The sequence below is a fragment of the Halictus rubicundus genome, chromosome 17 (genome assembly GCF_050948215.1).
Source record: "Halictus rubicundus isolate RS-2024b chromosome 17, iyHalRubi1_principal, whole genome shotgun sequence".
NCBI lineage: Eukaryota > Metazoa > Arthropoda > Insecta > Hymenoptera > Halictidae > Halictus > Halictus rubicundus.
This window is the reverse complement of record NC_135165.1, coordinates 7,465,586-7,479,556: the sequence shown is the minus strand read 5'-3', so window position 1 is coordinate 7,479,556 and position 13,971 is coordinate 7,465,586. Positions and strand designations below refer to the sequence as shown.

The 13,971-nt window shown below is 43.1% G+C and overlaps 1 protein-coding gene across 19 annotated transcripts in view; it reads left to right on the top strand.

The window, feature by feature from the left end:
• Positions 1-13,971, top strand: part of LOC143362424 (bromodomain adjacent to zinc finger domain protein 2B) — a 295,115-nt gene that overhangs the window by 221,020 nt on the left and 60,124 nt on the right. For all 19 annotated transcript variants that reach the window (XM_076802565.1, XM_076802574.1, XM_076802569.1 and 16 more), the window contains one exon: positions 2,190-2,349. In XM_076802565.1, the coding sequence (XP_076658680.1) occupies positions 2,190-2,349 (160 nt within the window). The remainder of the gene's footprint in view (positions 1-2,189; positions 2,350-13,971) is intronic.

Genomic DNA, 13,971 nt, shown 5'->3' with positions numbered 1-13,971 from the left:
CGGCCGAAAGAAAATCGGGCAAGGTTGACGCGTCTGAGAGCGAAATTAAGATGAACGTGACAGGAGACACTCTGGCTAATCATTTAACCTTTGCCGTGACTGAACAAACATCATTTACAAATGACTGCGACATTCTATGAATCTGCAGGAGCGTACAATTTTTAGCGAGTTAAATTTTTAGGGAAAAATGCAGCGATATTTTCGTTATGCATTTATGACAAAACCAAATAGGTGAGGTACAAAACTGGGGAGATATTATACGAATTTAAGAATGTCATTACATTGTGTTCGACTTATTCAAATGATCAAATATACAGTTTTATTTCATTTCTGTCCCTACGATTTGGAATGCTTCTATTTTGCATAAGGATTTCTAATGCTTTAACAAAGCAAACAAGCTATTGGTCAGACGCTCATATAAGAACACTCCAAAACACTCGAAATTCTTCATGAAAGTCAACTTCATAAAAGAATGAAAATTCCAAGATTTTCAAGAAATTTCAATTTTGCAAGATTTTCATTTAACCATTGACTGTTTCAATGTAAAATCGCCAGTCTATGTAACTAGCTTTAACAATTCACAATCACCTACTGTATACCAAGCCACTGTTTCTCGAAGAATAATTATCAACCGTTAAAGAATTCGCCAATATTGTTAACTCCATGAAGGAGAATAAGAATTTAGTGTTGCAGCAAAGTTTTCACTTAACAATCGACGGGTTCAATATAAAATCATTTTCTTAGTGACTGTAACAATTCAATCACCCATTGTATGCCGGGTCACTATTTCTTAAAGAATAATTATCAACCCTTAAAAAATTTTCTAATATTGTCAACTCCATAAAGGAGAATAAGAATTTGGTGTTGTAGCAAGGTTCTCACTTAACAATCGGCAGTTTCAATATAAAATCATTTCCTTAGTGACTCTAACAATTCATTCAGCCATTGTATATAGGTCCGCTATGTCTCAAAGAATAATGATCAACCCTTAAAAAATTGTCTAATATTGTCAACTCCATAAAGGAGAATAAGAATTTCGTGTTGTGGCAAGGTTTTCACTGAACAATCGACAGTTTCAATATAAAATCATTTCCTTAGTGACTCTAACAATTCATTCAGCCATTGTATATAGGTCCACTATGTCTCAAAGAATAATTATCAACCGTTAAAAAATTCGCCAATATTGTCAACTCCATAAAGGAGAATAAGAGTTTAGTGTTGCAGCAAAAGGTTTTCACTGAACAATCGGCAGTTTCAATATAAAATCATTTCCTTAGTGACTCTAACAATTCATTCAGCCATTGTATATAGGTCCACTATGTCTCAAAGAATAATTATCAACCGTTAAAAAATTCGCCAATATTATCAACTCCATAAAGGAGAATAAGAATTTGTTGTTGCAGCAAGGTTTTCACTGAACAATCGACAGTTTCAATATAAAATCATTTCCTTATTGACTCTAACAATTCATTCAGCCATTGTATATAGGTCCACTATGTCTCAAAGAATAATTATCAACCGTTAAAAAATTCGCCAATATTATCAACTCCATAAAGGAGAATAAGAATTTGTTGTTGCAGCAAGGTTTTCACTGAACAATCGACAGTTTCAATATAAAATCATTTCCATAGTGACACTAACAATTGAATCACCGACTGTATACCGCTATTCCCCAAAGGATAACTATCAACCCTGACGAAATTCCCGACAACCGTCAACCCTTGATCCATCACCGAGGTTTCGCAACGTTCCCCGCCGAATCGCTATAGCGCGCATCGTCCGCAGAATCGAATAAAGCGTATCTACCTCGAGGACAGCGTTACAGGGGGCTAATATCCGCGGCCGTAACTCAGCTAGTATCCCGGAACCCCGGGAGAAAAAAAATTCACAGCAGTCAGCTGCACCGTTTCCTTTTTCTCATAGGGTTACTCCTCCCTGATCACGAGCTCCCATCAGTTTTCCCGGCAAAAATGTGGAACCACTGCCGGTACCACCGAGTCAAGGTTCTTCTCTCTCTCTCCCTTTCTCTCTCTCTCTCTCTCTCTCTCTCTCTCTCTCTCTCTCGGGGTTTTCGTCGCGGCTCTTTCTCGCTGCCGCTGTTCGACCCTCCTCCCCCATTTAAAACGGAACCGTTTCGCCGCGGTGTACGAAGTTAACGGCTCTAACGAAACGCTGATGCACGTTTTCAGGGGACTGGCATGGAGAAGGAGAACTCCGCATCGGGCGGAGGCGGCGGAGGTGGCGGAGGCGAAGCGGCGGCCACGGCGACTCCGGGCGCCACCTCCGCCTCCGAGAAACTCCAGGCGGACCAGGCCAATCCGTTGCTCGATACGAGTGCGCTCTTCGGCGGTAAGTAACTTTTTAATTTTACTCCGCGGCTAATTTATTTCCTTGTTTCCTTTTTCTACACCCTTCGTTCCCCCTCTCCCCTGTCGTCGCGCGAGCGCGCGCGCGCCAGGGGAAGAGTTTATCTAGATCTATGAGGATGAAGATTTCAACGAGTCCGAGGAAGCTTCATTAATGCGAACGATCTCCATAAGGTGAATCGTCGAGGATTATTCTGATATTAGTGGGTCGATAGAAATGTACCATGCAGTTTAGAGAGATTGAAGATGGTTTTATTAGGTCAGTGCGTCGTGCCCGATTTCTTACTGAGATACAACAAGAAATTTTTCGGGAACTTTTGCACTGACCTAATAGTAATACGATTCGAAATGAATTTATTTATTTATTTTATATTTATTTTTTTGCATTTTGGACATGTTCTCCAGATCTTCAATATTGTTCCGAGGAATTCTCTAGCTTCTTATTTGATCTTGATCGTAAGACTTTCTGAACGCTTCAACCCCAAGACGATTATGTTTGAAGTGATCGTCGAATCACGCTTCTCGCGCAGTATTGCTGAAATGATGTTTGTCTTGATTTTAATAATTCGCGGAGGTTTGTGCGTTATAGCGCAGCTCGTAATCCGGAAATTTTAGTAGAACGTGGGATTTTATAAGAGGATTTAACACTGTATACACGTCGTTACGAACTTACTAAACACCCGTAGTACAGGAAGTAAAATTCCACTTCGTTTTTACTTCTATGAACGCGCGTAAAACATCCGCGAACTTCCTTTTAACGCCCTCAGCTTAGTGATAAGTGGTCTTGATGCGTCCCCGTGCGTCTATAGTTCGCACGAATGCTTAGAAACCATTAACACTAGAACGACGGGAGCAGTCAAAATGACTGCTTCCTAATTTTTTCTTTTACAATTACTGAAATTGTAAAAATGTTTTCATCGGAAATTTTTTAATGAACCTCTTCATTGAAGCACATATTACAATAAAAGTTGTATGAAGTCTGAATGGGCACAGTCTTGTCACTGTTAGTCAGTATACGTCAATATACGTCAGTCGCATTTATTGCTCCGTCGTTCTAGTGTTAAAATTAGAATCTCAATTCTTCGGCCACTTCGAAAATTATTGCTGCAGCGAGGTCGGCTCTGCTTAGACATTTTTTCATTCTATAATCTCGGAAATCGTTGTATTCAGAAATATTGTCCTCTGTGCATCTATTGTAAAAATGTTCATAACCCAAGTTCGGAGACAGGAAACCATTGTGATCCGATGGGCATTGTCCGCGTAAAAATTTCAGGACTCCGTTGACTGTTTAGCGAGGGAAACATGGCGCAGACGGGGGTTTAAAGGAATGGGATCACGGGGATCAGATCGACACGATTAACAATACGGTGATCGATGCACAAAGGCGTTGGATATCGAATGAGGTTATCGTCGCAATCCCTTTTACCTGCCGCCGCGCTGTGTTTCATTAATCAAACTGTTTTCAGTGACGCGAAATAGCAGAGGGAAGACGAGGAAATCCTCTTTCCAATTCTGGGTCAGAACCGACCCTATCGACAGGAAATTTGCTCCCAGAATGATCTTTGTCACCGTCATATGCAAAATACCAGCTGATCGACGGGACAAAAGTTTTCTATGAAAAATTGTCTTCTTCGAGATCCACCGTTGATATTGTTAAAAGTTTCGGCCTTCGCAGGGTTCACGAAGTTCACACGTACGATATCGACTTCCGTGGTTCGAGCACAGTGTTCTACTTATCGTTTGAGGCCGCGGCACGATTGCACGGTGACCTTGAGGCCGCATATTACGCGTAAGTTCAAGGTCGAACCTTTCGAGCTACCGCTGCAAGAACTCGCGATGCAACGTGCACACTCGAGATCACTTGGTTACGCGCTTGTGACCTCGAGCGGCCTTGAACTCGATGCAAAAGTGACACGTTATGCAATTGGCTGTATATTTCCTTAGGACGAAGGACGTCGACGCTAACACCTCATCGTACCTGTCGAGTGCCTCTTCAAATTCTGATTATTTTGTGTTTTGTTTTGTGTTGTGATTTGATTATCCTTTTTTTTTTGCCACCAACATCTTAAAATTGTCTTCAAGCCCTAGAACAAGGGATTCCTCGAGTTCGTCGTTTTCAAGGACCATTTCTAGAGAACAAATTCGTACATCTAAAGAAAGGCAAATACTGTGATTGATCTTTTTGAATCACGATGTTTTTTGCCACCAAGATGGCATCCTAAAGTTCCCTCCAACCCCTAGAACTAAGAGAATCCTACCAAATCATCCCGATTCTTCAAGTTCTAATTTTCGGTCGTTAAAATTTCTTGAACCGCGAATCAGCTGTGAATCGTGAAATAAATTCGTCCGAGGAGTCCGGGTTTCGAGAACGATCACTGTGAACATTTTCCACGATTTCCTCGTCGCCGAGCTTATGGTCTCTTCGGAGACCATCCAGCGCGATTTTTTCGAGCGACGAAGCGCAAGCCATCGGCCGGTCGTGTTTCTGTACGCGCGCTCCCGGAGGGCAGCGAGCAGCTCTGTTCGTCCACTTACTTTAATTACGCTACTTACACGTTCGCAATCGAGCCGACTGCTCGGTTAGCCTTTCCTCTAGCGGTTCGAGGATCCTTCTGACGGGTTGTTCTCTTTTTATTTTTTTTTCCCCAACCTCCATCGCGCCGAGGACACGCGCGGGCACTAGCTATACTTTCTCTCTCTCTCTCTCTCTCTCTCTCACGACGAAGTATCGCAGCGTGTTTCTCATCCGGAGTATTTACTTTAAGCGATTTCATACTGGGACAGTTTCTCGAGAAGCCCGCCCCCTCCTCTCCTCCCGAACCTCGATAACTTCCATCCGTCCCGGTGCTATTAACTAATTAAACGGTAACGCCGCGCGGCCCGCCACCGTCTTCATCAACGATATTTAACCGGCGTCGGCTCCGGAGCCGTCAGGGAGGGAATTACCGAGTCTCCCGGCGCGATTTTCTTGTTACAATAATAATAATAATATCGCCGTTTCGTTATGCAACCCCTTTACGCGCACTCGCACCGTCACGAGAACGTTTTCCAGCAAACGCGCGCGCTGTGGCTTCTACTCTTCAAAAAACAGTACTTTTTTCATCATTTTGCAATTAGCGGTGCTGGGGACGTTCCCAGGTTCGTTAGTCAATTTTTGAGAATACCCTTCTGAAGGCAATTCTTGCAAAGTCGTTCGTCTTTCTGTTGTTCCTAATGTGCAAGGTGTTTGCTCAATTTAATCGTCGGAAGTTAAACAATCGAATGAGGATTTTAGCGGAGCCACGATCGCGCAACTCTGCGATTCCAACGCCACATCCGATCTTGAATGTGATTTTATCCGTTAGACTCCGCGGATCGTGGAGTTCAAACTGCAGCTTCTTGATCACCGCGTTCTACATACACATCTCCGGCAGAGTTTAATCAACCTTACCAGTTCCGGCAGTTCGAGCGTTCACACACAATGGCCGCGTTTACCAAGATGGACTCTCCCCGTAGAAGTAGAAAAGACGCGGTGACAAATTGACTCAAGGGACGAAACGGTGTAGAACGAAACTGGCTCGAGTTTTACCTGATTGCTCGGCGAGGACGAGGTGAACTCGCCCTCTCTACGCCACTGTGTCATCGTCCTTCTCTCCTAGACACACCAAAATTCTGTATTCAATTGGAACACTTTCAGTCATGAACGTCTTTGCCCTCTCTCAAAAATTTGAAAAATTTTGAAAATTTGAATCTTGCGACATCAGATGACCCACCAAATATGTAAATTCATGTTGGAATTTATCTCATAAACGTAGAACAAAATCAATCTATTATTTCTTTAGAAGGTAGGATCGAGATTGAACCGGCTATTGACCTGTATATGCATACATTGTATCTACAGTTAGTATGCATTGTATGTTGTCCCCGGCATGGGACCCTCGATCTTCAGTTGTTCATATTGGACTGTTGCTCCTCTGTTTCGATCTCTTGTGTTTCATTCGCAACGTTTCTTTCGCTGGATAAAGACGTGTCTCACAACGTGCTTCTAGAGTTACCATTCAAATATAAATTCTATTTCATATTTTATAATAGCGTGGTTTTCTTATACACCCATTTTCCAATAATTCATAAATTAAATAGAACAATTAGAATTCTCTTATTCTGTTTCTTTCGAAGGTATCGTATTACTAAGTAAAAAGCGTTCAAAATCGTATACCCAACCAATTGTTGTCGTTATTTCTACATAGTTTGGTCATGTAGGAACCGAGCATCAAGCACAGGGAATCAAATAGCAGTACGCAGAGCTGAAACCACAATGAAAAGAGCAGGACACTAATCGTCGCGAAGCGAAGATGACCCAGAGCTCCCGTTCCGACCTTTGTCTCCAATCGTAGCACTGAAATTTCGTAAGAGAACACGATACCGAGCACGGTGAATGAAACAGCACAGCGCGGACAGGCGAAATCGCAATCAAAACAACAGAATGCGAATCATCGCGTGGCAAAGGTGCCTGTCGGAGCTTTCTCCCGGAAAGTCTGTGACCGGAAGTCTTTGGTGATCGGTCGCACCCTTATAACGGGGTCGTGGAAGCGATACCAATCAATACCAAACGACTACATTTCCCGGGATAGATTCGGTAGTCGGAATGAAATCGTTCGGTGGCATCGAAAGCCGGGCAGCAGCGAGCAGCAAGCAGCAGCAGCCGATACGTTAATTACCAATCGGCAGGGTAGTAAGCCGAATTACAGGACTCGCTGCGGCAGGGAAAATGCTGTTTGCCTCGACTGGTAGAGCTGAGACATAGTTCGGTGTTCGGGCGCGCTGTAATGGGAGGAATCCTCCTCGTTCTGGCGGTGGGAGAGAGAGTTCGGGTCTGCTTTGTGCCGGGCCAGCTATTCTACCTCCAATTATATTCAGGCAAAAAGTAGCCGAGAACTCTATCGAAGTATAGAGATCGTGCGCGGACCACGGGGAAAGAGGACTCGTGGAGAGGAGAAAAGAGAGAGAGAGAGAGAGAGAGAGAGAGAGAGAGAGAGAGAGAGAGAGAGAGAGAGAGTGAGCAGCAGTTAGAGAGAAGCCGGCGGAACACGTTCCTCGGGCCGTAGCATCGCGCAGGATAGGATTTCGTTTATTTCGTTGGCTCACCTCTGACCTCCTGGGTTCCTCCCCGCGCTTTTCTGGACCCTGCCCCCTCTCCTCTTCGACCGGGTCCTCCTCGTTGCTCCTGTCTTTTCAAGCAAAGCCTCTCCGGATCCTTCGCACCCCCTGCCAGCCCCTCTAGCTCCGTTCAGTTACGTTCATCGTGTCCCGCGCGCCACCCCCAATTCTCTCTATCCCCCTTTCAGCTCCAGCCCTCTCTCTCTCCCTCTCTCTCTCTCTCTCTCTCTCTCTCTCTCTCCGGTTAGATTCGTGGGGGCTTTGGGGACGCAAGAACGGACCGAGAGTCGGACAGACACGACGAGCGCTTCTCCACCCTCTCCTCTCCCAGCCCTGGACTCTCTCTTCTCTCTTTCTCTCTCTCTCTCTCGGTTCGCCGTTTTTCTCTTGCTCTGGCCGCCGCGATCTCCTCGCTGCACCTCTCTATCTCTCTCTGGTGCCGGTTCTGTATATTTATTGATTGCCACCTCACCTCGCCTACCATGGCCTCGGTCTGCGGCAGTTTCCCCTCCCTTCAGCAGTCCCTCGTTTCCCTCGTCCCAGGCTCGTTCTGCAGCAAGCAGCACCGGCACACCACCAGCATCGCGCTACGAGGAGAATCTCGCTCGCTCTCTCACCCCCTCGATCTCCACTCTCTACCTCTCTGTGTGCCGCTCTCTTTCTCCACTGGTCTCGCTTTCTCGTTCGGTCCCGGTTTATCTCCAACGTTCCGTCCTCTTCCGCCTTCGCGGAACCCGAACTCTCTTTCATTTTCTCTTCCTCCGCGTCGCTGACTAACTCCACCCCCTGTCTTTCTCTGCTGTCCCCTTCTGGGCGCGCGGGTCTCTCGCATCCACACGCTCTCTCTCTCTCTCTCTCTCTCTCTCTCTCTCTCTCTCTTGCTCTTGCTTTTTCTATCTGTTTCTATCTATCTCTGTCTCCGTGTCGCTGGCTCTTCTCTCTCTCTCTCTCTCTCTCTCTCTCTCGCATCCACGCTCTCTCCTATCTCTAGCTGTCTCTCTCCAGCTTTTTCCATCTGTCTCTCTCTCTCTTTCTCTTTCTGGGTTGGTTCGACCCTCCGCGGTAACCTCTCGCGCTTTTACCTCCTACGCTCGATACAAACTCGTTGGACGCGTCGGAGTTTTCGTTTGAAGCCACCCTCCGGGCCGCACGGCGAATCCGACACCGTCGGATCGTACGCTGATATTTCTTGCAATCTCCTTCCTTCTTCTTCTTCTTCTTCTTCTTCTTCTTCTTCTTCTTCTTCTTCTTCTTCATCTTCTTCTTCTCCGTTCTCTTCCTTTCTTCTTCGCTTATTCCGCTGCTGCTTCCTCCTTCCTGTTCTCCTCGGGCTTCTCCTTTATTCTCGAACGACTCGGTTCGGGCTCGTGTCGTTAACCTTTTAACCGGGGATCACCAGCTGATTCATCTTTGCAGTTGGCTGACACATTTTGGAAACTTTTCATTTTGCTCCGGAATTTGATAGATATCTCTTTCGGCTGGTATTCGCGTTACGGCGAGCTGATTCGGCGTTGGAGGTTGCTATCACATTTTTGGACGCTTCTCGTATTGTTTTTAACCCTCCGTATGCTGTGCCGGAGTCATTCGTGACACGTCGCGGCAGCTGTGCGACCGTCAATATGTGTCAGTGAAATATCGGTGTGGGTCAGAAATGGCATGGGCGTAGGACTCGCAGGAGTCCGGGGGTTAACCCCTTGCAGTACGATTTGTTTTACATTTGCAGCGATTGGGACTTATTTTGTAGCGCATGTTTTCCTTATGGAAGAAGAAAATGTATATCTATTGTCTTTCTATTGTCTATGCGTTCCCCAATTGCTGTGCATTGACAGCGACAAAATAGAATTTTATTTCGGTTTAATGGAAATTGATTTATTAGACTCTGTTCAGAATCTTCTGGAGTCCGATTTGATGCTATAGCACGAGGGATTAATTAGATGAATATGCCTTACATTTAGTATTATTAGTAGACTGCGGATTTTATGCATTTATGACAAAAATGGGTAGGCGTATTTTGAAACGGTAAAAACATTAGAAAAATTTTAAAATACTGTTACACTATTTTCAACCTGTTAAACATATTAAGATAGAAAATACGTTTTTATTTCACTCGAGTTTGTTGCAATTCAGGTAGAACATTTTTATTTTGCATAAAGATCCGCAGTCTAATTATTAGTATAACGAGGTGACGATTTATTATTAGTAGACTGCGGATCTTTATGCGAAATCAAATTTTTACACGCCAATTGCAGTCTATAGGAGCTAAGTAAAAATTTATTTTGCTCATTAATCATTTTTATGTGTTAAAAATGGTACATCTACATTGTTAAACTTTTTTAATCTTTTCACCGTTTTACACCTACTCATTTTTGTCATAAATGCATCAAATCCACAGTCTAATTACACTGTCCAACACCAGAAAAATTTTGCGATACCTGTTGGGTGATTCTTATACACTTTGTCATCCTAAAACCGAATCTGAAAGTAGAATTGCTCCATCACGCAACGTTTTCGAAAAATTTTGGTTTTTGTAAAAATGCCCGATTTTGATACGAAACGACGTGTTACGCAAAAACTAAACACGTGAGAAAGTTCAAATTTGAGTCAAGAGATAGAAGGGACTCTCCTCTACATATTCATATAGTCAATTATATTTTTATGGACTTCCTAATAGTTGTAAATGGTTGTTAAAGTTTGAAAATGTGCCGACGCGGGTACTTTGTACGCTCTATTTTTGTATTTATGTGAAAAATCCTTTATCTAGCAGGAATTTACTATACAGGAATGCATTCTACAGACATTTCTGGTAAAGAAACCATTCACGAAAAGTATTTGGTTCCCTTAATGTACGAGAAGGATCAGAAAATGTTAATTGACAGCGTGTGCGCGACGCGTTCGCGCCAGACGGCCATTGCAGCCTTTTCGCGACTCGCCAGGGCCGTCGCTATGCGTAGTCGACGTTGGTACCACTCATGTATGTCTTTGCTTACTATTTACATACATTTTTTTTTGTCTTTTTGGGTGCCAATCATTACAAAACATTATAAAAATACGAGTTATATTCACATTTCATTGTGGAAATGCTTAATAAAGAAAATTGAATACAAAAACTTACCTATTTCTGATGTAAACAAATTTAAAATGTTTCCACCTTGCTTGACGTTTGTTCCTGGTATCCCGATTTTCAATAATAAGTGTCCAGCAGTAATCAGCAAGCATCCGCACATAAGTCTTTTCCTTTGTAACGTTTTTCCATTGTTGAAATATCTTGATGAAAGATTAATGCTGGAATTGTATTCCTTGTTTTGATTTTAAAATAATTTCGTCATGAATATAACAAAAACAGTCCGGCTGATTTATACACTTCCGCGAGATTTTATCGATTTAATATAGAGCGATCTATGTCTTAATTATGTACTTCGATCAATAAAATCGATAAAAATAGTCCCATTTACATAGTGTTTGGACTTATTTTAATCGGAAGAATCTTGAATGTCCATTGGTATTACAATTATAAAGGTAAGACAACAATTACTGAAAATAAAATTTTCCAGTCACCGCATTGCTGCGGTCAATTTTCTTTATTAAGCATTTCCACAATGAAATGTGAATATAACTCGTATTTTTATAATCTTTTGTAATGATTGGCACCCAAAAAGACAAAAAAAAAATGTATTTAATTAAGCATAGTAAGCAAAGACATACTTGAGTGGTACCAGCGTCGACTACGCATAGCGACAGCCCTGGCGAGTCGCGAAAAGGCTGCAATGGCCGTCTGGCGCGAACGCGTCGCGCACACGCTGTCAATTAACATTTTCTGATCCTTCTCGTACATTAAGGGAACCAAATACTTTTCGTGAATGGTTTCTTTACCAGAAATGTCTGTAGAATGCATTCCTGTATAGTAAATTCCTGCTAGATAAAGGATTTTTCACATAAATACAAAAATAGAGCGTACAAAGTACCCGCGTCGGCACATTTTCAAACTTTAACAACCATTTACAACTATTAGGAAGTCCATAAAAATATAATTGACTACATGAATATGTAGAGGAGAGTCCCCTCTATCTCTTGACTCAAATTTGAACTTCCTCGCGTATTTAGTTTTTGCGTAACACGTCGTTTCGTATCAAAATCGGGCATTTGTACAAAAACCAAAATTTTTCGAAAACGTTGCGTGATGGAGCAATTCTACTTTCAGATTCGGTTTTAGGATGACAAAGTGTATAAGAATCACCCAACAGGTATTGCAAAATTCGAAAAAAGTTTAATTTTGTTGGACAGTGTTATTAGTATAACGAGGTGATTCGTCATTGGGGTTTGCTATTAGCTAGCAGGAAATTTTCATTTTGTTCATAATTCGAATATGCTTTTCATTTAGTATTCGTATTAGTACATGACGAGGTGATTCGTTATTGGAGTGGAGTATTACCCGGCAGAACCTTCACATTTTATTCTTAATTCAATGAATCTTTCACTTAGTATTCACGTTGGTATGAACCCATGAACTATGTATGTTGTACTTGCGTGAAGCTGTTCATGTCTCGATTTTACGTGTCTTTCGTTACGGCGTCGTGTGTGCTCATAATTGCAAAGTCACCCAGTTAAAAGGTTAACGGGGCAAGCTTCGCGGAAGATGTAGGAAACGAGATGAAAGAAGGAGGTTACTATTAACGCTTATACAGTGACGGTATCGTAGCAGTGGTCTTCAAAGTTTGTCGACTCGTAACCCTTAACACCTGCGGTAATTTTCTATTTTATTTATTATTAAACTGCAGCTTCTCATTTTTGTCAGAAGTGCTTAAAGTAATTTTGTAAAGTTCAAAAACCAAGTGAAAAATGCTTCAATATTCAATAACTTGGTAAATAGGATAAATTCTCGTAGAGCCAAATTATGTTAATGAGTGACATGTAATGATTACGTTTTATTGTAATAATCATTGTATGGTGTACGGTTGCTTTCGTTTTGCGTTCTGCACAACCAAGGGGTTGAAATTGTGGCGTTTCTAAATTTACAATTTACTACATCTAAAATTTACATTTCCAACATCAATTGAATTGCAGAACATTCTAGAACAACGAACGGGACTAGAAACGTGAGCATAAGATAAAAATACGCATATTTCAATATACCGTCGATTCCACATTAAACAGTTCTCATAGTTTACAAATAATAAAACTACGTATTAAAGGTGCACTGCTTTCCCAGAAGCAGTGAAAAATTCGTCAAACTGACACAAGAGACCAAGGGTTAATGGAGTCGTTTACTTTCCGGTATAAAAGTTACGATCTTCAGATTAAAAGAAGACTATCCGCACCATTGACAAATAATAAAATATAGAAGGCATTATTTCGTCAAGAACAGTGAAAAATGCGCCAAATTGACGCAAGAGACGAGAGTTAATCTGGTAATTTTCTTTACGCGACAAAGATAGCGACCGTTACGTCAAAATAAAATTGCTTTTAGCCAGCCTAATAATAACACGTCGTGGAAAACGTACCGCACTACAAACAAATCGTTGTACTCTGTTACAATCGAACACAATAAATCGGCACGAGAGACAGACGATAGTCACTGTATTATTTTTTTGCACACGATGAAAGCTGCAATTTCGAAATCCTGGAACACCGAATGAGAATCAAAGAAAGGAGTGACACGTATCTGTCGCGATCCAGCTCGTGTTTCGAGAAGAAGCTGACCCTCCTCGAAGTCGTCTCACAGTTCTATTTCACCGCGAGCGTCGCGTGGGACGGGGTCCGCAGCTTTCGTTTGAGCCTCCCTGGTGCCTTTTCCTCGTCAACGTCATCTGTGTCATCGTCATTACGCGGCGTGACGGAACGCGCCTGGCGTTTCCAAGAAGCTTCGCGCGCGGATGGAATCCTGTTAGCGGACGCGCGCGCGTCGAACTTTCGGCTTTCTCTCTCCTCCTCTCGCTCTCCCTCTCTCTCTCTCTCTCTCTCTCCCTCTCTCTCTGTTCGCTGTACTCCGCCCCCGGCCCGTCGGTTTTTAATTTCGCCGCACTCCGATACACCGCTTTTATCTCGATCGATCGATGCAAACTCCGCCGCTGGATGCGGCCAAGTTTTCGTTCCCGGAGCCCGCGTTTCCGCTGCCATCCACCCCCGCGCCGTCCACCCCCGCCGTTCCGGCTTCTGCTTCTGAGCACGGCATCGTCATCATACCAGGTGTGGACAAAAAGTTCCGGGAACGAGCTGTTCGCGAAATTTCCTCTTACGTCTCTGACCCTGGCACCGTCCCCTCGATTGGAACGTGTTGACCTTATCCACGATAAAAATTAGAAAAATAGATGAAGTTTGAAATCTATTAAATAGTCCCCGGTTCAAATTTGCAAGTAAAACGTGTCTAGCGGGAAACGGAAATTCCACGGGGATGTGCGGGCTGTGAACAAGAAAGTGTGGAAAAATGAGCTCCAAAATTAGCGGAGCGTTCAGAAAATCGAAGACCGTTGGA